General features: G+C 41.0%; 1 protein-coding gene across 6 annotated transcripts in view; it reads left to right on the top strand.

Annotated features, from left to right (window-relative positions):
* Positions 1 to 21,244, top strand: part of LOC105489603 (ubiquitin protein ligase E3 component n-recognin 2) — a 127,685-nt gene extending 106,441 nt beyond the window's left edge. For 4 of the 6 annotated variants that reach the window (XM_071097038.1, XM_011754518.3, XM_011754517.3 and 1 more), the window contains 13 exons: positions 1,159 to 1,307; positions 1,726 to 1,781; positions 5,002 to 5,098; positions 5,342 to 5,409; positions 7,249 to 7,384; positions 7,975 to 8,065; positions 9,781 to 9,911; positions 10,965 to 11,073; positions 14,733 to 14,789; positions 16,184 to 16,261; positions 18,171 to 18,341; positions 19,526 to 19,627; positions 20,994 to 21,244. In XM_071097038.1, the coding sequence (XP_070953139.1) occupies positions 1,159 to 1,307; positions 1,726 to 1,781; positions 5,002 to 5,098; positions 5,342 to 5,409; positions 7,249 to 7,384; positions 7,975 to 8,065; positions 9,781 to 9,911; positions 10,965 to 11,073; positions 14,733 to 14,789; positions 16,184 to 16,261; positions 18,171 to 18,341; positions 19,526 to 19,627; positions 20,994 to 21,135 (1,387 nt within the window). In that variant the 3' untranslated portion in view covers positions 21,136 to 21,244. Of the gene's footprint in view, positions 1 to 1,158; positions 1,308 to 1,725; positions 1,782 to 5,001; positions 5,099 to 5,341; positions 5,410 to 6,796; positions 7,385 to 7,974; positions 8,066 to 9,780; positions 9,912 to 10,964; positions 11,074 to 14,732; positions 14,790 to 16,183; positions 16,262 to 18,170; positions 18,342 to 19,525; positions 19,628 to 20,993 lie in introns of those variants that run through there. The other 2 variants (XM_011754519.2, XR_011623719.1) reach the window with 2 other exon arrangements.
* Positions 21,245 to 23,140: the final 1,896 nt, after the last annotated feature.

The raw sequence follows: 23,140 nt of genomic DNA, 5'->3' as shown, positions 1-23,140 counted from the left end.
TTTTTTCTTCTTTTTTGAGACAGAGTATCGTTCTTGTCACCCAGGATGGAGTGCAGTGGCACAATCTCAGCTCACTGCAACCTCTGCCACCCAGGTTCAAGGGATTCTCGTGCCTCAGCCTCCCAAGTAGCTGGGACTACAGGCACGTGCCACCATGCCCCACTCATTTTTTGTATTTTTAGTAAAGACAGGGTTTCACCATGTTGGTCAGGCTGGTCTCAAACTCCTGACCTCAAGTGATTCACCCATCTTGGCCTCCCGAAATGCTAGGCATGCGTGAGCCACCGCACCCGGGCTTGTAACTCTGTTACTTCTGAAAACTGTAAGATATTCTCTTTATCTCTTCAGTGTTCTGAAATTTTTTATGATATTTCTTGGTATATGACTCTTTTTATTCATTTTGCTAGGCATTCAATAAACCTATTGAATCTGAACATTCATGTCCTTCATTTCTGAGAATTTTTTATGTCATTTCTTAAATAATTTGGATTTTGTTCTTTGAGGTAGATCTGTTAGCTCACTGTTGCCCCTATTGAACTGATACCCTAATTTTCTTAAAAGTTTTTTGCTTTCGATGTTGTCTCTGTTTTCCCTGAGTTCTGTTTCTCCGCTTCTTTGTTTTGGTTTATCTCTTTGATGCTTTCCTTAAATGTTTATTAGTCCTTGGATAACTAAGCATAAGGATACCTGGTGGACAGGTGGAGCTTGCTGACTTGTAAGCCTCACAGTTAGGTGATCAGGACACCTCCAGTCTTTTACTTGGTGACCCCCAAATGTCAGTGTGTAAAAACAACTTTCCCCTGAGGATTGTTCACTGGAAAAACTAATCTCTGTGGCAGTGGGTATACATTGCTGCTGTTCTCAGGATGGGAAACAGGGTCAAGGATCTCACTGTGTAGTATGTAGGCTTTTGCCCAGCACCCTGTTTTCAGCCCTGTGCCTCACCCCTGCTACATCAAAGAGTAACTCCTCTTGAGCAGGGGCAGTTTGCATTATCTCTGATCACTTTGCATACAATTATCTCTGGATATATGTGAAGTGGTTCAATTTCAATGTAGCAAAGAGCTGTTAAGAAACTGAACCATTTGATATGTGCACATTTTCTATGACATTTCTTGGTATATGACTCTGAGCTAATTTTATACATGTTTACTTCAGGAACCCTTATTCCGAGAGCATAAAAGAAATGCTAACGACATTTGGAACTGCTACCTACAAGGTGGGACTAAAAGTTCATCCCAATGAAGAGGATCCTCGTGTTCCCATAATGTGTTGGGGTAGCTGTGCATACACCATCCAAAGCATAGGTGAGGGATTGACGGCTGTTTCTCTGTACATCACAAGCATTTGTTGATATGAATTAGGTGTAGAATCTTGTTTTTTAAATGAAATGTTTAAAGTGGGTAACAACGTGAAGAAATAATAAAAAGACTTAGAAGCAAGAAATGTAGTGTACTGACAAAATACTAGATTGATAGTTCATAAATTAACCACAGCAACAAGAGAACTCTTGGTGGTGATTATAGCTTCTTGTCAGTTGAAGGAATGTGCTGTTCATTTTTACTTTGTAACCAAATGTAATTCTTGTGAAATGACTTTGAAGATTCTGAAAGTTGACAATATTGTACTTTCTGTAGAACTGGGGGTTTTTTAACCTTTTTTAAAAAATTGTATTAAAATATTCATAACATAACATTTACCATTTTAACCATCTTTAATCTGTAGAAAGAATTTTGAGTGATGAAGATAAACCATTGTTTGGTCCTTTACCTTGCAGACTGGTAAGTTCTCAGTTTATTCAGTTCATAAAAGGGGGGCATGGAAATTAGGTGGTTCTGCTTCTTTTAATCTTACGGATCTGCAGTAGTTACTTACTACATTCACTTCTTTCGTAGTAAAAACCCACTTTCTGTAAGGATATTAAAGAAGTAACGGTTGTGGTTTAATCTTTTAAATAAACTTCAGGAGGCCAGGTGCGGTGGCTCGTGCCTGTAATCTCAGCACTTTGGGAGGCCAAGGTGGGAGGATCACCTGAGGTCGGGAGTTTGAGACCAGCCTGACCAATGTGGAGAAACCTCGTCTCTTCTAAAAATACAAAATTAGCCAGGTGTGGTGGGTGCATGCCTGTAGTCCCAGCTACTCAGGAGACTGAGGCAGGAGAATCGCTTGAACCTGGGAGGCAGCGGTTGCAGTGAGCTGAGATTGCGCCATTGCATTCCAGCCTGGGCAATAAAAGTGAAGCTCCATCTCAAAAAAAAAGAATATTGCAGCCTGGGCAATATAGTGAGACCTGATCTCTACACAAATTTTAAAATTGGCGAGGAGTGGTGGCATAGCATGTTCATGTGGTCCCAACTACTTAGGAGGCTGAGTTGGGAAGATCGCTGGAGCTGGGGAGGTCGAGGCTGCAGTGAGCCATGATCGTGCCCCTGTACTCTAGCCTATGCAACAGAGCAAGATCCTATCTTAAAAAAAAAAAAAGAAGAAGAAGAATGTATATTCTAGCTCCACTTTCTTGCTAACCATTCATATTTCAACTCCTGCAATTGGACTCCACTTCTAACACTTTATCACTTCCATGAAATATCTTTTTCCAAGTTCACCAAATGATCTCCTAATTATCATTTTGTGTGGGCATTTTTTAGCCCTTTTCTTTGAAACCTCTACTTAATTGCTCGTTCTGAAACTTTTTATTTCTCTCCATTCCTTCTTCGTTCTGAAACTCATTTTTCCTCTTAATTTCTGTGACACTCCTGGCTTTCTTTCTACATCTGTGGCTGTTGCCTCTCAGCCTCCTCTCCCTCCTCCATCCTGCAGTTGTCATTTTTAAACCTCCAGAGTTCTGCCATCTAATACTCTTCCCTGATCAGCCCCATCTATGCCTCTGATTTCAGTTATATCCAAATGATCCCCACCTGTGTATCTCCAACCCAGATCTTTATCTTAGGCCTAGGTTTTCTCTGCCTGCTTTATTTTTTCACCTGGATCTCCTACAGGTATCTAAAATTCAACAATCCAAATTAATTTTTCTTTCTATAGTCCCTCTTTTAGTTAATTTCACCACTATTCATCCAGGAGAAACCAGAAAATTGAAGTGTTTTGTTTTTGGTTTTGTTTTTGTTTTTTTTGATATGGAGTCTTGCCCTGTCACTCAGACTGGAGTGCAATGGCACGATCGTGGCTCACTGCAACCTCTGCCTCCTAGGTTCAAACAACTCTCCTGTCTCAGCCTCCCGAGTAGCTGGGATTACAGGTGCACGCCACCACGCCCAGCTAATTTTTGTATTTTTAGTAGAGATGGAGTTTTACCATGTTGGCCAGGCTGGTCTCAAACTCCTGATCTCAGGTGATCTGCCCATCTCAGCCTCCCAAAATGCTGGGATTACAGGCATGACCCACTGTTCCTGGCCTAGATACATTATTTAGCCTGGGCATTCCCATTCACTTGGCCAGCAGAGTCTGACAAATTCTCACCATGCCTTCTGCTACTTGTTTGGTTCAGCCCCACATCATTTCTTGCCTAGATTATTGTAGCAGTTTTTACCCTGAATCTCACCCTTCTCTAATACATTATCAGAGGGGTTCCTCAAAAGCAATCCTGATCATATTCTTCATACATTTACAAACTTAACCTGTTTCTCCATTATCACCTCCTGCCAGTTCCCAGCCCTGTGGTCCAGATTTGTAGAATCACTGCCAGTTCCTCAGTGCTAGTCCCCATGCCTTTGCACATTCCATTTCCTCTGCCTAGAGTACCCTAAGCAGACTGCTACTCTTTCAGATGCTGTTCAAGCTTTCCCTTCCTTTAGAAAGCCCTCTGAGCCCTGTACTGTGAGTTAGAGATCTCTCATCTGTGATGCCTGTCTCCTTCCCGACTTTCTTCCTTTCCTACCCCCAGGGCTTTAAGCTCTTTGAGAGCAGGAGAGGGAGAATGGGTTTTATTTGAAGATCTTCAGAACCAGGACCTAATGTATATAGTAGGACCTCAATATTTATTGAACCAAACATTACAGAAAATTTGGAAAATGAAAAAACAAGCAGGAAGAATAAAGTCATCTACTTATCACATTCCATCTTTTTTCATTAGCATGTTTATTCTTGATTTCAATTGGTACTCATATGTAGCTTTGTTGCTGTGGTATTCTTTAAATCAAGAGTTTTCTTATTACTGCTTATTTAGTCCTCATAACAGTTTCTAATAGCTGCGGGCACCCTCATTTGTGCCACCATCTTCTTGGACAGTTTCCCCAATATTTGGAGTATCTCTTTAGGGTACTCTACGTTTTAAGAAAGAGTATCCACGTTTTAGAGTATCTCTTTGGGATAAACATAAGAAATACATGTTTTAGAGTATCTCTCTAGAATAAACATAGAAATACTGCATCCGCATCTTGGCTTGTTTATTTGTTTTTTGAGATGGAATCTTGCTCTGTTTTCCAGGCTGGAGTGCAGTGGTGTGATCTCAGCTCACTGCAACCTCTCCCTCCAGGGTTCAAGCGATTCTCCTACCTCAACCTCTTGAATAACTGAGACTACAGGCGCCCGCCACCATGCCTGACTAATTTATTTTTAGTAGAGACAGGGTTTCTCCATGTTGGACAGGCTGGTCTCGAACTCCTGCCCTCAGGTGATCTGCCCATCTCGGCCTCCCAAAGTGTTGGGATTACAGGCGTGAGTCACTGCTCCCGGCCTGCATCCGCATCTTGGGAGTGTCCCTTGCTTTCGGTCTGATGCATATATTCTATATTCTTTTCTTTTCCAGAGAAAACCAGCAACATGGTGGCAAAGGGATAGATTTCGTTTATTCAGCATTACACTTAGACATTTCCTACTCCATTTATCCTGTGTTAGAGGCATGTCATGGAGATGTCGTAGATTTAGTTCCATACCATCTAGAGCAGTTTCATTGTGCATCCAGCTGTGCTCTGAACTAGCATTCCTGAAAGAGAACTGCTTTGCGTGTTGGTTTTTTGGTTAATTGTACTGGTTTCTTTATTTTAGGATGACTGTCTTAGGTCATTGACGAGATTTGCCGCAGCACACTGGACAGTGGCATCACTTTCAGTGGTGCAAGGACATTTTTGTAAACTTTTTGCATGTGAGTATTAATACATTTATAACATGTTATGGTAATTTCTCATCCTCTGAAATTTTGTTTTTAACGGTACAGCTTCTTTCAATAATGAATTAAATATTTAGTAGTACTGGTTGTCTTATATATAAGCTGTAGCTTATAAATTCTCATGTATCTCACAAGAAGATAAATTTAAAGCAGATTATAAACATTTTAACATATTTTGGCATATGAAATATCCTAATGTATTTTTCTTTAAATCTCTAGCATTGGTGCCTAATGACAGCCATGAAGAACTTCCATGCATATTAGATATTGACATGTTTCATTTATTGGTGGGTATTTTGTAGTTTGGACTTCCATGTCATACTATGTAACTTTACCTTGTTTGGTGAGCAGTGTAGTGGCAGACAGGAAGGAGTTATATGATTTCCTTACCCTTTCTGAGTATAATTCTTTTATGACAAACCTCAAAAAGAAAATATTTAGGAACCTAGTTGAGAGACTTGACCTTGTTGTCGAGACATCCTGACTCTTATTTTGCTTTGTGGCTGAGGTCAGTATTTTAACCTCTCTGTGCTTTTAATCTGTAAAGAGATAAAAACACCAGCAACTGGTCAGGTGGTGGTGGCTCATGCCTGTAATCCCAGCACTTTGCAAGGCTCACCCCAGATCACTTGAGGTCAGGAGTTTGAGAGCAACCTTGCCGACATGGTGAAACCCTATCTCTACAGAAAGTACAAAAAATTAGCTGGGCACGGTGTCACACGCCTGTAATCCCAGCTACTCAGGAGGGTGAGACAGGAGAATCACTTGAACCCAGGAGGTGGACATTGCAGTGAGCCAAGATTGCACCACTGCGCTCTATCCTGGATGACAGAGCAAGACCCCATCAAAAAAAAAACCAGCAACAGAAGCACTGCTGCTGGCCGATGCAGTGCTTTTGTACATTTTCAAAATTCTGACAGTGTGGTCACACTACTTAGCAGCAGAGAGCCCCTTATAATTCAGGGAAAGGTATGTCCTCTGAGCTGGTACATCCTGGTGCTAAGACACACAGCTATCCAAATAGTGGTTAGTCAAATTTCAGCCCTACCTCAACTAGGTTCCCTTGCACAGGATACAGAGTGTACTACCACATCCAGCAGCCCCAAGTGCTGTCCCCTTATTCTCTAGACCTCAGATTCTGCACCTTTAAGTTGATTAGTACCTACTTTATATGACTGTCAGAACTCAATCCATGTAAAGCACTTAGAGCAATATATTCCTAATAAATTCTGGCTATTACTGTTCTCATTGCTGCAACTAAAACCACCACCACTTAGAATGCCATGTAGACAGCAGTAGGCCGACAGAGCTAGCATTTGTGTACTTGCCAGCGTTTACATACATTCACACATCTCTACCACGTACATATAACATACTGTCTCTAGTTTACCAATAGGGAAACTGAGGCCTGATCAGAGATGTTAATTTGTGTAAAAAAGCTCATAAGAGGAGGAGGTAGGATTCATATCTAGATATTTATGGATCCAAAACCCATATTTTTTCAACTGCCTACTCCCTGGAAAGAGTTCAGATATTGTTTTTGTTAACAATAAGCTATGTATAGGAGACCCACTGGATTAATGAAATCATAGTGCCCATCGAGTCCTGTAACTCTTACGGCATTTCATGTAGCCAGTCGTATTGGATTTTCTAACATGCATACCCTTTCTTTAGGAACAAAGATTTCTTAAAGGGAGGAGCTGAACTCAGGAGGGATCACAGTAAGAAAATGGAAATGTGACCGGGTGCGGTGGCTCACGCCTATAGTCCCAGCACTTCGGGAGGCCTAGGCAGGCAGATCACCTGAGGTCAGGAGTTTGAGACCAGCCTGGCCAACGTGGCAAAACCTCGTCTCTACTAAAAATACAAAAAGTCAGGCATGATGTTGCACACCTGTAATCCCAGCCTCTCAGGAGATTGAGGCAGGAGAATCGCTTGAACCCAGGAGGTGGAAATTGCAGTGAACCAAGGTTGCGCCACTGCACTCCAGTCTGGGCAACAGAGTGAGACTCTGTCTCAAAAAAAAATAATAATAAATCAAAATAAAAGTAAAAGTAAGAAGATGGAAATGTGCTTAGCTGTGAAAGGAAAGGCGATCTGTCTGATGTCCTGTGTTTGGTGCCTAGGTGGGCTTGGTGCTTGCGTTCCCTGCGTTGCAGTGTCAGGATTTTTCAGGGATCAGCCTTGGCACTGGAGACCTTCACATTTTGCATCTGGTTACTATGGCACACATCATACAGATCTTACTTACCTCATGTACAGGTAACTCTTGCCTTTTTGTCAGCTTCTTGAAGGAAATACTTGAGTTTTCTGAGTTTAAAAAAAAAGCATTAGAGGAAAAGGTATTTGGATGAGAATAATACCTGAATTAGGCTATTTTTTTCTGTGTATCCTCATATGAAAAGTTTTGAAACATTTCTTTCTCTTAAAATTTCCTAGTAATATGAATCTTTCTAGTTTTAATTTCATACATTGAGTAATATTTGTGTAGGATAGTAATTAAATCTTTTAGAATCTTATGTTTTAGAATGCCAATTTTGTTTTAACTTACATGTTTGCTACTGCCCACAAGAATTCATCATTAAATTATGTTTTGCATTCAAAATTCTTGTTTTTCATACACTTTTAAGACTATATTTATTTGATGTTACTTAAAACGTGCCAGCTGGCTGTTTGGTTTGATGGAGATCAATACTGTGCTCCCACTTGAGGGATTAAGATTTTGCATGTTTTCTAAGAATATTTCATGTTATATGTGAGTTTATGAATATATTTGCATGTTTAATGTCTTCAGTCCTTTTGGTAACACTTAATTGAAAAATACAGAGTACTAGTATTTCCTTATCTTTCAGAAGAGAATGGCATGGATCAAGAAAATCCCACTTGTGAAGAAGAATCAGCAGTTCTTGCTTTATATAAAACACTTCACCAGTATACGGGAAGGTGAGCTAGTTATCTCTGCATGATAACGCATTTCCCTAAATATTGCTAGATGATGATAGCATGAGAAAGGAATTCGTTTGTTAATTAGGGGAAATTGTTGTCTGTTGACATGTTTTTAAAAGAAGATGTGGAGTGATCTGCAGGGCTTTTCTGAGCTATTCATATACTAACATAATTGGAAATCTGGCAGAAAGGTGATAATATGAAGAGCTTCCCACATTTATTTGGCTGTGGAACCCTTCATTTGCTCAGAGGATCTGGCACAGGCTAGAGGACAGATCAAATGTACTTTGGAAAGTTGATATTCTAAAACTTATGTTGTCTCATTCAGAATGGGAATTTAAAACTGCAAGTTAAATTGGCATAATTTTTTTTTTTTTTTTTTTTTTTTTTTTTGAGACGGAGTCTCGCTCTGTAGCCCAGGCTGGAGTGCAGTGGCCGGATCTCAGCTCACTGCAAGCTCCGCCTCCCGGGTTCACGCCATTCTCCGGCCTCAGCCTCCCGAGTAGCTGGGACTACAGGCACCTGCCACCTCGCCTGGCTAATTTTTTGTATTTCTTAGTAGAGACGGGGTTTCACCGTGTTAGCCAGGATGGTCTCGATCTCCTGACTTCGTGATCCACCCGTCTCGGCCTCCCAAAGTGCTGGGATTACAGGCTTGAGCCACCGCGCCCGGCCGGCATAATTTATTTTTAAGGTAATATTCAGTAGTGGCAGGAATAAAATGAAATTATTAGAATTTCATGTATGGTTAAGAGTCATGATTTGCTACAAACAGCAATTCAGTAGTTTGCTTAGCCTTCAACAGTATATATGTCAAGAATCTGTAAAGTCAAGAACCTATAAAAATGTCTGCTTTTGAATAAATTATCCCAATTCTGAGAACCTACATTAACAAAATAATTCAACATACAGAAAAAATCATATAGGCATATAAAGATGGAAACTCCAGTCAGGCACGGTGGCTCACCCGTGTAACCCCAGCACTTTGGGAGAATGAGGCTGGCAGATTACTTGAACCCAGGCGTTCGAGACCAGCCTGGCCAACATGATAAAACCCTGTCTCTACCAAAAAAGTACAAAAATTAGCCAGGCATGGTGGCATGTCCCTGTGGTCCCATCTTCTCAGGAGGTTGAGGTAGTCATATCAGCCGGAGAGGTGAAGGCTGCAGTGAACCATCACACCACTGCACTCCAGACTGGACAACAGAGTGAGACCCTGTCTCAAAAAGAAAAAGATGTATATGTGATATTATTTACATTAGCAAAGAATTGAAAGCAATCTAAGTGTTTGCAGGGGGAATAGTTGGATATAGTGGTGGATGTGTTCCAAAATATTATAAATCTATTTAAAATATGACTCCTAGGAGCTGGGTGCAGTGGCATGTGCCTGTAGTCCCAGCTGCTCGGGAGGCTGAGGTGGGAGGATTGCTGGAGCCCAGTAGTTTGAGTCCAGCCTGGACTTTTCATTTTCCACATTTTCTCTTTATGTCACTATATTATTTTTATAAATTTTAATAACAGCATTGGAGACTATGTCACCACTTACACCTAGCGTCCTATAATAACACACACCCACTTGCCTGTTAACTCACTCCTTTTAAGCATACATGCCATCAGTTCCAAATGACAGTCAAGTTTGTTTTCACACTGTGCTATAAGTACAGTGACCTTTTCTTAGTAGATTTCCCAATCATCTTTTTTTTCTTTTTTAGTGCCTTGAAAGAAATGCCATCCGGCTGGCATCTGTGGAGGAGCGTCAGAGCTGGAGTCACGCCTTTCCTGAAGTGTTCTGCTTTATTTTTTCATTACTTAAATGGAGTTCCTTCCCCACCCGACATTCAAGGTAATTTACACTTTCTTTCAAAACGTAGGGAGAGTTTGTAATCCTTTACTCCGGCACATATAAAGATCACTTGCAAAAATGAAAATTGACTAAAAGTTCAAAGCATAGCTAATTGACTATGGTGATGTACACATTTATAGCATAACATGTATGTTTATGCATATGTCTCCATTTATTTGGATCTCAGTGACTGTTAAACTCCTGTGTAAATGTTTTTACACCTGCAAAGCACTTCTCCCGTAAAGATCGTAGTTTTGCTTTCAGATGTTAAAATGTTCAGTTATGTATTATTTATAAACAAGGTTCCTCAGATTTGAAAAGGTGAAAACTGACAATTTCATGTGATTTTTAACTTGAAACATGCATGGCGTTAAAATTTAGAATACCCATAATTGCACATAAATCTGATTTTAATGTGGGAATTCATTTGCTCTTTCATAGTTGTTTTCCATGTTCTGTTTTGATTCATTCCATAAAAGTAGTATGAAGGTGGACTTGACTGTATCTGTGTATCATCACAGTGCCTGGCACTGGCCATAGAATACCTGCATGCAGTGCTACTCTCTGAAAGTTGTCAACTGGCATTTTTCCATTCAGCTAGTTGTTTAGGAACCATATAAAAGAATTTAATCTTCCAGATTATTTTCAGTGATGATTAGAGTTGGTATTTAAATCCATGTCTCATGGTAAAACCAGCTTGTATTTCTGTATTGGTTGATCCTTTTCCAGAGCACCCATACATTATTTTTATCATTTAATGTTCACAATAACCCTGTGCAGTAGATTGTGCAGGCACACCATTTTGCAAATGATAAAGCTGAGACACCAGGACATTGGGACCAGTTTGATGTAGGAGTCGCCTGACTGCTCTCAATGCATTGCGTCATTTTCCATGGATTCCTTCCACGTGCCATTCTGTTAACTTCCTACAAGTTACATACCTGGCAAATTGGAACTCTTTCATCCTTTTTTTAAGCCCTGCTATTGCTTAACTCTCATGCGGAATATGCCCTTAGTTGTTATATGCACTCTTTTCTTGTTCTTCGTTTGCAGTTCCTGGAACAAGCCATTTTGAACATTTATGTAACTATCTTTCCCTACCAAACAACCTCATTTGCCTTTTTCAAGAAAATAGTGAGATAATGAATTCACTGATTGAAAGGTAATGATTATATATTTTTCTTCGTTGTATTAAATAGTTCTATGGAACCAAACTTTAGGTATCACATATGTAGCAAAATTCTTAAATAATGACCCTGGTAGAATTCAACACAAATAATTCAAACTAATGAGTAGGCCTTTTTTTTTTTTTTTTTTTTAATTTTTTGAGACATTTTGAAATTAAAATATTTAATTTTTTTTTAATTTTTTTTAATTTTTTTTAATTTTTTAATTTTTAATTTTTTGAAAAAAATGTTTTTTTAATTTTTTTTAATTTTTTGAGTCTTGCTTTTTCGCCCAGGCTGGAGTGCAGTGGCATGATCTTGGCTCACTGCAACCTCCACTCCCCAGGTTCAGGGGAATTCTCCTGCCTCAGCCTCCCAAGTAGCTGGAATTACAGGCATACACCACCACGCCCGGCTAGTTTTTTTGACCACCATGCTAGTCAGGCTAGTCTCAAACTCCTGACCTCAAATGATTCACCCACCTCAGCCTTGCAAAATGCTGGGATTACAGGTGTGAGCCACCGCACCTGGCCTATGAGTAGGCCTTTTAGGTAAGGATCTGGCTTTTCGGTCAACTTTTTGCCAAGCTAGTGAATAGCATAAACAAATTTGCATGGAAGGGGAATAGTGGTAGAAATGTTGATTTCCTTACATGAACTTACTTGTTAAGGACTCTCTTCCATAGGTTTTTTTGTTTTTGTGTTTTTTTTAAGAGATGGGGTTTTGCCATTTTTTCCAGACTGCTCTTGAACTCCTGGGCTGAGACATTCCTCCCACCGCAGCCTCCTGAGTAGCTGGGACTACAGGCACATGCCATCACACTCAGCTTTTCATAGATTTTTAAAGCCAAAAGAACTCTTAAGGCTATCTAGTCCAATACTCTGAACTTTATATTTGAGAAAAGTGAAGTCTAGAGAAATTGGCTTGACAATCATGTCAAGTTAGTAACTGAATTAAATACATTGCTGTTCTGTCCACAAAATGGGGGAAAATATTTGCAAACCACATATCTGATGAGGGATTAACATCCAGAATAGGCCAGGCACAGTGGCTCACCCGTGTAATCCCAGCACTTTGGGAGGCAGAAGTGGGAGGATCACTTGAGCCCAGGAGTTCAAGACCAGCCTGGGGAACATGGCAAAACCCCATCTCTACAAAAAATTTAAAAATCAATCAGGCATGGTGACATGCACCTATCAGGAGGCTGAAGTGGGAGGATCATTTGAGCCCTGGAGGTCGAGGCTGCAGTGAGCTGCATGCCACTGCACTACAGCCTGGATGACACATCAAGACCCTGTATCAAAAGAAAAATTCCAGACTCTATATATCCAGAATTCCTACAACTTAACAACAACAAAACCCAATTTAAAAATAGGCAAAGGACTTGAATAGGCATTTCTCCAAAGAAGACAAATAACCAAAAAAGCAAAAGAAAAGATGCTCAACATCAGTAGTCACTGGGGAAATCACACTAAGATACCACTTCACACCCATTAGGTAGGCCATTATTTTTTTTAAAAGAAGAAAATTACAAATGTTTACAAGGATGTGGAAAAACTGGTATACTGGTATCCTCGTGCATGGGATATAGAAAATGCTAGCGCCACTACAGAAAACAGCATGACAGTTCCTCAAAAAGATAAACATAAAGTTACCTTGTGATCCAGCAATTCCACTTCTAGGTACAGATTACAAAATAACGGAAAGCAGGAAGTCAGATCAATATTATACACCCACATTTATAGCAGCGTTATTCACGATAGCCAAAAGATGGAAGCAACCCAGAAGTCCAGCAGGTGAATGGATGCACAAAATGTGTGCGCACACACACACTGGACTATTATTCAGTCTTAAAAGTAGGCCAGGTGTGGTGGCGCACACCCATAGTCCCAGCTACTCGGGAGGCTGAGGCAGGAGAATCCCTGGAACCTGGGAGGTGCAGGTTCCAGTGAGACTAAGATTACGCCACTGCACTCCAGCCTGAGCGACAGAGCAAGACTGTGTCTCATAAAGAAAAGTAAAGGAAATTCTCACACATGCTACAACATGGATGAACCTTGAGGACGTGTGCTAAGTGAAATAAGCCAGTCACAAAAGGATAAATACTGTATGATTCCACTTCACTGAGGTACCTAGAGTAGTCAAATTCATAGAAACAGAAAGTAGAATGGTGGTTGCCAGGGGCTGGGAGAAGGAATTTTGCATTTAATGATTACAGAGTTTCAGTTGGGAAAGATGAAAACGTTCTGGAGATGGATGGTGGTGCTGGTTGCACAACAATATGAATGTACTTAATGCTACAGAACATTAGACTTTGAAGTGGTTAACGTGGTCATTTTTATGTTGTATATATTTTACCACACTGAAAAAGAAAAAACAATTTTATTTTTTAAAGTTTCACTCTGTCGGCTGGGTGCGGTGGCTCAAGCCTGTAATCCCAGCACTTTGGGAGGCCGAGACGGGCGGATCACGAGGTCAGGAGATCAAGACCATCCTGGCTAACACGGTGAAACCCCGTCTCTACTGAAAAATACAAAAAACTAGCCAGGCGAGGTGGCAGGCCCCTGTAGTCCCAGCTACTCGGGAAGCTGAGGCAGGAGAATGGTGGGAACCCGGGAGGCGGAGCTTGCAGTGAGCTGAGATCCGGCCACTGTACTCCAGCCTGGGTGACAGAGCGAGACTCCGTCTCAAAAAAAAAAAAAAAAGTTTCACTCTGTCATCCAGGCTTGAGTGCACTGGCACAGTCACAGCTTATCCTCCTGGGCTCAAGCAATCCTCCCGCCTCAGCTTCCCAAGTAGCTGGGACTATAGGCACGTGCCACCACACCCAGCTAATTTTTGTATTTTTAGTAGAGAAGGGCTTTTGCCATATTGCCTAGGCTGGTCTCGAACTCCTGGGCTCAAGTACTCTTCCTGCCTCAGCTTCCCAAAGTGCAGGGATTACAGGCATGAGCACCTGGCCAAAAAAAGTTTTTTTTATTTTTGTTTTTTTTTTTTATTTTTGTTTTTTATTTTTTTGAGACGGAGTCTCGTTCTGTTGCCCAGGCTGGAGTGCAGTGGTGCAATCTCGGCTCACTGCAAGCTCCGCCTCCCAGGTTCACGCCATTCTCCTGCCTCAGCCTTCCGAGTAGCTGGGACTACAGGCGCCCGCCACCACACCCGGCTAATTTTTTGTATTTTTAGTAGAGACGGGGTTTCACTGTGTTAGCCAGGATGGTCTCGATCTCCTGACCTCGTGATCCGCCCGTCTCGGCCTCCCAAAGTGGTAGGATTACAGATGTGAGCCACCGCGCCTGGCAAAAAAAAAAAAAGTTTTATTTTTAATATGAGTGTTCTAGCTCTAGATAATGTTAGCTTGGCATTAATATAGATTAATATAGACTAGTTTTTCTAGAGTATCCAAATTAGTAAGATAATGATGTTTATAGCCACAAATCTTAATATATTTAAGCATTCTTGCTTTTAGAGAATATTTTCCTGATTTTAAAAGTTATAGGCAAAATAGTATTTCTTCAGATTTCTTTTGATGAAGTAAGTATGTTAGGTCAAAAATATTATTTTCCTCTTATTGGCTCTGGAGGGGAAAAAAATTCTGGTTTTAACCCTTTAAAAGTAAACGTGTTTTGTGTTTTTTCCCCCTCTGTTTATATTAAAGTTGGTGCCATAACAGTGAAGTTAAAAGATATCTAGAAGGTGAAAGAGATGCTATAAGGTAAGTTAAAGATCCTCAAAAACTTGATTGGGGTGGGAGAAAGGGTGGAATCAGGATATAAGTGCTGTATTCCTTCAGAAACTGACTTCTCACGCCTTCAGTGGTTCCAAAAGGTTGAGATATGTTGCCTTCATATTTTCTTCTTAATCTAATGAGAAGAGTCTATCAAAGTCAGAATTATGAACATAAATATACTACATTCTTGGCAGAGAAAGCAAATAACAAAGTTATTATATTTTAGCAAATAACAAAGTTATGTATATTATATATATATATATTTGCTTTAAAAAATATAACACATCTCCTAGGTTTTTCTTAGCTCTATTTTTTTCTGTCTTTCATTATGGGAAAACTCTTCAGAAGTGTGAAGAGCAAAATAATGAGGCTCCACATACTTGTCATTCACCTTCAATAACTATCAGTCAAATCATGGCCAGTCATTTCTTATCATTATTTTTCCTTCATTTCTTTTTACATTAATTCTATTCTGATTCTGTAGTAAAGTGTGCTCTACCAGATCCTAACAAGATGTGTCTCAACTGTTATTGTACAGGTTGCACATCTCTAATCCAGAAATCTGAACTTTGGAATGTCCCTATGAGCATTCCTTTTAAGCATCATGTTGGCACTCACAAAGTTTCAAATTACGGAGCGTTTCAGATTTCAGGTTTTAACATTAGAGATAGTCAACTTGGATTAACAGTTGAGATGCATTTGTTATGATCTGGTAGAGCATGCTTTACTACAGAATCCAAACAGAAGTAATACAAATATTCCAAACTCTAAAGAAATTCAAAACCCAAAGCACTTCTGGTCCCAAGCATCTCAGATAAGGGATACTCAACCTATATCTCTTAGTTCTGGTAAATACACTGTCCATAAAAGTCAGAAGACTAGAGATTATCTGTCCTGTTTGTTTGCTTTTACACATCCGGAAATAACACTCCAATTTTATTAGGTTGGACCACATGAAATGTCCGTTTATAAGTCAAAAATGGTTGAATATCCAATTTCATGTGATTGCACCCTGATGTCAGAAAACTCTTAATAAATGGAACAGTAATCCTCAACCAGAAGTATACATCAGAATAACCTTGGGAACTTGAAAAAATACTCAGGCCACTACCTACTGAATCTAATTTCTCTAAAGTTAAAGCCCTAGCATATCTATCGCCTCAAAATTCCCCCAAGTGATTTTGATACGATTAAGAACTACTGTCTAAAATAATCCCCCCTTCCGTTTAACTCCATTTCTTGTCTTGGCAATAGGTAAAGTAGTGAAAGGCCACACCGTGTTACCCGGGCTAGGCAGGTATGTGCACATGGAAGTGCCTCGTAGTATAATATGACCTAAATTAATGGAGCATTTTTTTAATTTTTCCCTTTTTTTCCAGATATCCAAGAGAATCTAACAAATTAATAAACCTTCCAGAGGATTACAGCAGCCTCATTAATCAAGCATCCAATTTCTCGTAAGTTTTGCTGTTAGCATTGAACATCCCTGCCACTGGAAACACCTCTCTACAAAGAATTTGAAGGATTTTGTTGTTGTTCTTTGTTTTGTTTGGGTAGAGAAATCATATTTTAGTACTTTATGAGAGGAGGGAGAGAAAAAAGGGAAAAAAGAAGAAACTTGACCAGGCTCAGTGGCTCACACCTGTAATCTGAGCACTTTGGGAGGCCGAGGTGGGTGGATCACCTGAGGTCAGAAGATCCAGCCTGGCCAACTTGGTGAAACCCTGTCTCTACTAAAAATACAGAATTATCTGGGCGTGGTGGCAGGCACCTGTAATCGCAGCTACTCGGGAGGCTGAGGCAGGAGAATCACTTGAACCCAGGAGGCGGAGGTTGTAGTGAGCCAAGATCGAGCAATTGCACTCCAGCCTGGGTGACAAAAGCAAAACTCTGTCTCAAAAAAAAGAATAACATCTGTAGTACTCTATACTACGTAACTTATAAAAGCATCATTTCACTGTGTTTCAGAATAAGACATGGAATGGGAGTAGGAGGAGCAAGTTCGATTCATGAATGTTTAATAATTGCACCTAAAGTAATAACAGCCCTTAGTAATTTTTTTTTTTTTTTTTTTTTTTTTTTTTTTTTTTTTTTGAGACCAAGCCTCGCTCTATCACCCAGGATGGAGTGCAGTGGTGCCACCTTGGCTCACTGCAACCTCCGCCTCCCAGATTCTAGTGATTCTCGTACCTCAGCCTCCTGAGTAACTGGGATTACAGGCACGTTCCACAAGGCCCAGCTAATTTTTTTTTGTATTTTTAGTATCACCTCGGCCTCCCAAAGTGCTGGAATTACAGGCGTGAGCCACTACGCCCAGCAGTAATTTTTAATATAGTATCAAATATTTAACATACAAGCGGCATAAAGAATAATAGGGGAGGCTGAGGTGGGAGTATCACTTGAGCCCAGGAGTTGGAGGCTGCGGTTAGTCATGATCGTGCCACTGCACTCTAGCCTGGGTGACAGCGAGACCTTGTCTCAAAAAGAAAAGAAGAATATAATAATGTAAGAGCTTAAACATTACCTAGACAGTTGAAGGTCCCCAGCTGTCTCTTCTCTGTTGCCTCTTCCTCCTCCCTCTGAAGATACCTACTATTCTAAATGGAATATTAAGCATTCTATTCCTATACATTAACCATAATAGGTTTATGTTCCTAAACAGCATATATTGTTATTTTGCATGTTTTTATTTTTTACTTTTTTTTTTTTTTGAGACAGAGTGTCACTCTGTTGCCCAGGCTGGAGTACAGTGGTGTGATCTTGGCTCACAGCAACCTTCACCTCCCAGGTTCAAGTGATTCTCCTGTCTCAGCCTCCCAAGTAGTTAGGACTACAGGTGCGCGCCACCATGCCTGGCTAATTTTTGTATTTTTAGTAGAGACGGAGTTTCACCATCTTGGTCAGGCTGGTCTCAAACTCGTGACCTCAGTTGATCCACCCACCTTTGCCTCCCAAAGTGCTGGGGTTACAGGCGTGAGCCACTGCACCCAGCTGATTTTGCATTCATTCAGCATTGTTTCTAAGATTTATCTGCATTGACATGTATAACTTTATTGATTTTTCACTGCTCTACAGTATTTTATTATACGGCAGTGGCACCATTTATCTTTTTCTTCTATTGATGATTTTATTTATTTTTTTCTCCAGTTATTGATTCTTTTGAGTGTTTCCAGTACATGGTCTCTGTATATATGTGCAAGGTGTTTCCTATTCCTGATTCTAGGAATAAATTTGCATAGACTGTAGGATATACGCTGCTTTGGCTTTACTTGATATTGCAGAATTCTTTTCTGGGCTGGTGTTTTCTTCACTAGCTTTTTAGCCACTCTTTAGATCAATGACTTGTGGGTTTTTTATCCCTTGGAGGTGCCCCAAATCAGGTGGTGATAAGAGCAGAGCCCCAACTCTGTGCCTTGTGTGTGGATCTCTGCTGTGCTCCCAGAGTTACTGCTGCCAGACTGAGCTGGAAGGGGAGGATGTAGGAGCCTGCACAGCTCACACCTACTCCTGTGGCTCTGGAGTGGGCATCTTCCTGAGGTAAGGACCTGCAGGGGCTTTTTGGCTTTGGATCTGCCTCAGTATCTGACTGTTAGGGTGTCACAGGAAGCTATTGCATTGCCAGGAATTTTGAGAGCACTGTTCTGTGTTTGATTCATTCCAGAAACATGGAGCTCCTCGTCTCCTCACATCTCACATTTGGCCCGTGCCAACTCTGTGTTGGTTCTTTTGTTGTCACCATTCCCACTCCCCTTCCCCCAACCATAGGCGACAGTTCTGTACTACTTTCTTCACGTCTCCCGCTAACATGAAACCTCTGATTTTGTGTACAAATCCAGTCAGAATTACTTTCTGTTGTGTCCTCATGTCCTCATGGCTTTTGGATTTTACCTCCATTCGTACATATTATCACAACTCCACATGCCAGCTTGTGATTAGTGACTACTATGTACTAGGCATTGAGAATGCAATAGTCCGCAGTGCAAAGATCTCTGCCCTCATGGATGGAGCTCGTTTTCTAATGAGAGAGAGGACAAGCAAGACTGACAAGAATTTAGATAGTGACACATGCTAAGGAGAAAAAATAAAGCAGGGAGGGGAATATGAAATGGCAGCTGTGGAGCTGAATTTGAGATTTAATTTTAGTAGATCAGGGAAGGCTTCCTAAGAACATGACTTCTGAGTAAAGCCCTAAAGAAGCGGGAGAACATTCTACTCAGAACATTCTGCACAGTTCCTGGGGTAGAAATATGCCTGCCTGCTCAAGGCAAGGAGGCTCGTGTCACTGGAGTGCTGTGCATAGGTGAGAGAATCCAGGGCCTGCTGTGTGCTGGTGACATCTCTGGGCGAGGTGGAAGCCATTCCAGGGTTTGAAGCAGAGGTGTGACATGAGTGTGGGCTCCTCTGGAGCTTAGGTTGTATCCGCAGCTTAGTCATCCCCCCAGGACCTTGACAATTTCGTATACATATTGGGTCCTCAATAAATATGTTTAATTGCACTGAACTGTTAATGCCAGAAAAATGCAAATCTCTCAAAGGAATCAGGGGCCACAAATTTGTCTCGATTCAACCTATTTCCTAGTTTGTGCACATTTTTTAATGGATAACTTCCTCATAATAGTGGTTTAAATAGCAGTACTATAAGACTTCATTCTATTTGGAACTGAATACAAACGTTGGTTACTAATGTATAAATGTATAACGTTTGGATGATCTCTCTACAGAGTACGGGAATGTCAGGTGCTATTTTTAGCTGGGAAAACCAAAGGCTGTTTTTATTCTCCTCCTTACCTTGATGACTATGGGGAGACCGACCAGGGACTCAGGTAAGAACCCATCCTAGTCAGCTGACTCAGGGCCCGCAGCACCCTTCAGGATGTGTTGACGTCCTGAGGGTGGAGGGCTGAGGTGGTTCTGGAAGAGGTGGCTGTGTTATCAGTGGAGTCTTCCAGCAAGGGTGCCCTGGCAGCCTGGTGTGGTGGTCTTTTCCCAGCCTTCAGAATGCCATGAGGAACATCAGGATAGGTAAGGGAAGAGAATAGGACAGAGTACAGCTTTATTCCATTTATCACTCCAAAGAACTGTTTGAACTGCCATATGGCATCCCAGCTCAGAGCACTCCAGGGATGGCCCACTCTGACTTGTGTGGCCTTGTATAGAGGAGGCCTAGTGTTTGAGAAAATCTTAATTGCTAACAAATGTGCTTATTATACTAAAATCTTGGGGACAAAGATTTAAAACATAGAACAACATAACAATATTTGAGGCTAAGTTACTTCTACTCTGGTAGCTTTAGTGTATTGTAAGCTAACAATTCCCTTCCCCCAAGCACTACTAAAGAACTTCTTTTAGACCATCTCTTTTGTCTAAAGGAGATAGAAGTTTTAACCTCCATAGATATGCCTGTCCAGCCTTGAGTAGCAGATGTTGAAGGCCTAGAAACCCAAGCAAGGTAAGTAGATGAGCTGCCCCAGGCGCTGGACTGCAAGGCTCTGCCCATGTGCCACCCAGTGATGGTGTCCCCTACTGTTCTCACCATGGGCTGTTAGAGGAGGAGAGTCTGGTTAGTGAGTGAGAGGATGGCTGTGCTCAGAAACAGGAGCAGAGGTACCTGGCTCAGGGCACTGGTCCCAGGCAGGAACCCACCAAAGCTTGCACTTGTGTTTAAATTGGACCTGGAAGTTACTCTCAGTTGATTGCTTCACTGAGAGTGTGGCTGAAAGATTGCATCTGGGGAACGTTTCTTTTCTTTTCTCTTTTCTTTTCTTTTCTCTTTTCTTATCTTCGCGCTCTTAGTAAAATCTATGAGGAACATTTTTACTCGTATAATTCTTTCACCCTCTCCTCTGCCCCCTTTCCTTTTTACGTGTTACCAACAAAATGGACAATGAATTGGTAGTTTTAGCCTCTCAACCCAGACCCTCCTGATCCCCCGCAACCTCTATTCCCTCACCTCATTCTGAGTAAGTGTGGTTTGTGTATCTTTCCCTCCTCTTTCAGCATTTATTCCCTTTTACCTGCTCTTGGCAAACAGAGCTAGTATTTTTGTTAATAGCCACAGTCAGCTGCCACACAGAAATGTTGCAGGGAGTCTAAAACCAATAACTTGTAACCTAGCCTAAGTCCGGAAGAGTTGGGTTATAATGGAATAAACAGAACACATTCTGAGTGACATGTGTCTTCTCTTTCTAGACGGGGAAATCCTTTACATTTATGCAAAGAGCGATTCAAGAAGATTCAGAAGCTCTGGCACCAACACAGTGTCACAGAGGAAATTGGACATGCACAGGAAGCCAATCAGACACTGGTTGGCATTGACTGGCAACATTTATAATTATTGCACCACCAAAAAACAGAAACTTGGATTTTTTTAGCCCAGTTGGCTTTTTAAGAAAGAAAGAAGTTCTGCTGAATTTGGAAATAAATTCTTTATTTAAACTTTCCTTCCCAGTTTTATAGTTTCTGGTTCTGAGGACTGATGAAAATCATCTTCCATCAGCAGATTTTCTTGCACTGTTTGCTGTGCCCCTCAAATATAACGTCTTGGGTTTTAAGATCGAGCAAGGAGCTTCTTTTCCTAGATTGGATCCCAGCCCCTTTGTGGGGGTCTGACTGCATAGTCCCAGCCATTATGTGATATTTCACGTTATTGATGATAGTGAACTGTGGGTCTGAAGCTGATTCAACGGAGACAGGAAACAAAGTCTCTGTGGTCTGTTGGGTCATACTTCCTGGTTTCACTGAGTGGCCCAACACTGGGACTGGGTTGGTGTCCCCTCCGCTGACAGGACCTACTCCTAGGAGCAGAGTGGTTGATTGTGAAGGCAGTGTTCCCTTCTCTCCGTTGACTAGGAGAGAGCTGGGGGACACGCATGCGGAAGAAGCCCGTGGGGAGAAGGTGGCTTGCTAGTGTGCTGGCTGGTTTTTCAGGACTGTTGGAGGGTTTTGTTTTTTTTTTCTTTTTTTTTATGGCAAGACTTTTGGCTTTGAGAAAACTCACTTAAAGGGCTTTCCAAAAACTTAGGGTGATCTTAAAAATTAGGATATTCTTTTAGAATTAGGAAGAAAAATTAGGATATTCTAAAAGAGTATGGATTAAAAATTTAGGATATTCTTTGAGAATATCCTAATATCCAGATGAGAAGCCTTCATTCATAAGATCTGGTTGTTTGGGCTGTGGCTGACATAATTGATGTTTATTTTGGCCTCTGTCACATCCAGTTTCTTTAGCTTTTAAGGTAAGCTTCTTTTGGCTTTTTTTCAGATGTTCACCAAGCTTAAGTTTAAAATAGTAGGTATTCTAAAAGAGTATTCTAATTTTCTTATCTGTATTCTTTTAGAATATCCTAATGTTTCAGACAGTAATATTCTCTTGTTATTTCTAAGGCTAAATTGGCAGAGTATATCATCTAAAGTCAAACACTAAAGAAGGTGAGAACCCACTCCCACCCAGCCAGCATTTCCTGGAACAGACAAGCTGCTGCTTCCTTGCTGGCTCACTTAGTGCATTCCTGGGATGGTCTGGCACCCAGGCTTTTTATTCTTTTTGAAGATTGTTCTTACTGAGGTGCCTTCCTAGAACAAGAGCCACTTACAAAATGGCTTATAATTATGATGTACCACACAACTACTATTGTTTGATGTATGATTGCTGAGAGCTTGAATACATGCAGAGAGTGACTGAAGACTTAGTAGAGGAATAAACTCTGAGCCTGTCTAAGGTGGGGCTGAGGAACAAGTGAATAATAAGAGGCTCTTGGGTTTTTTTAACCAATGCAAGTGACCCTTTCAATCAGTTTTCTTTGGATTACAAGTTTTGTTCCACTCAGCTACCAGTCAACTAGGCACTGTTCCACAATATAGCAGGAAGAAGGTCAGAAATCCAGACCTGAGGCTAAAATAAGTGAGGATATAGAAGCCACATTCCTCTCCAAGGTAGTGTGTGAAAGAACCGCCCCCTCTTGAGAGGAGGATGACCCATCACCATTCTTGCTTGGGACTGACTCACCCAGCTGAGAGGAGAACCAACAGGAAGAAAATTCACATTTGAATCCAGCTCTCTCCCCCTTTTTCTGGCCTTCATAAGATCTGGTTGGTTGGGCTGAAGGTGGCATAATTCATGTTTATTTTGGCCTCTGTCACATCCAGTTTCTTTAGCTTTTAAGGTAAGCTTCTTTTGGCTTTTTTTCATATGTTCACCAAGCTAAAATTTAAAATAATAAGACCAGGTTTCTCTCTCTACAAGCGAATTATAAACATTTTCACCAAATCAAAACAATACTCAGCTTTCCGGCCCGACTTCCTAGGAGCCTGGAGATAGCAAAGGGTGTCTCTGGATT

The sequence above is a fragment of the Macaca nemestrina genome, chromosome 5 (genome assembly GCF_043159975.1).
Source record: "Macaca nemestrina isolate mMacNem1 chromosome 5, mMacNem.hap1, whole genome shotgun sequence".
Classification (NCBI taxonomy): Eukaryota; Metazoa; Chordata; class Mammalia; order Primates; family Cercopithecidae; genus Macaca; species Macaca nemestrina.
This window is presented reverse-complemented; position numbering and strand designations above follow the sequence as displayed.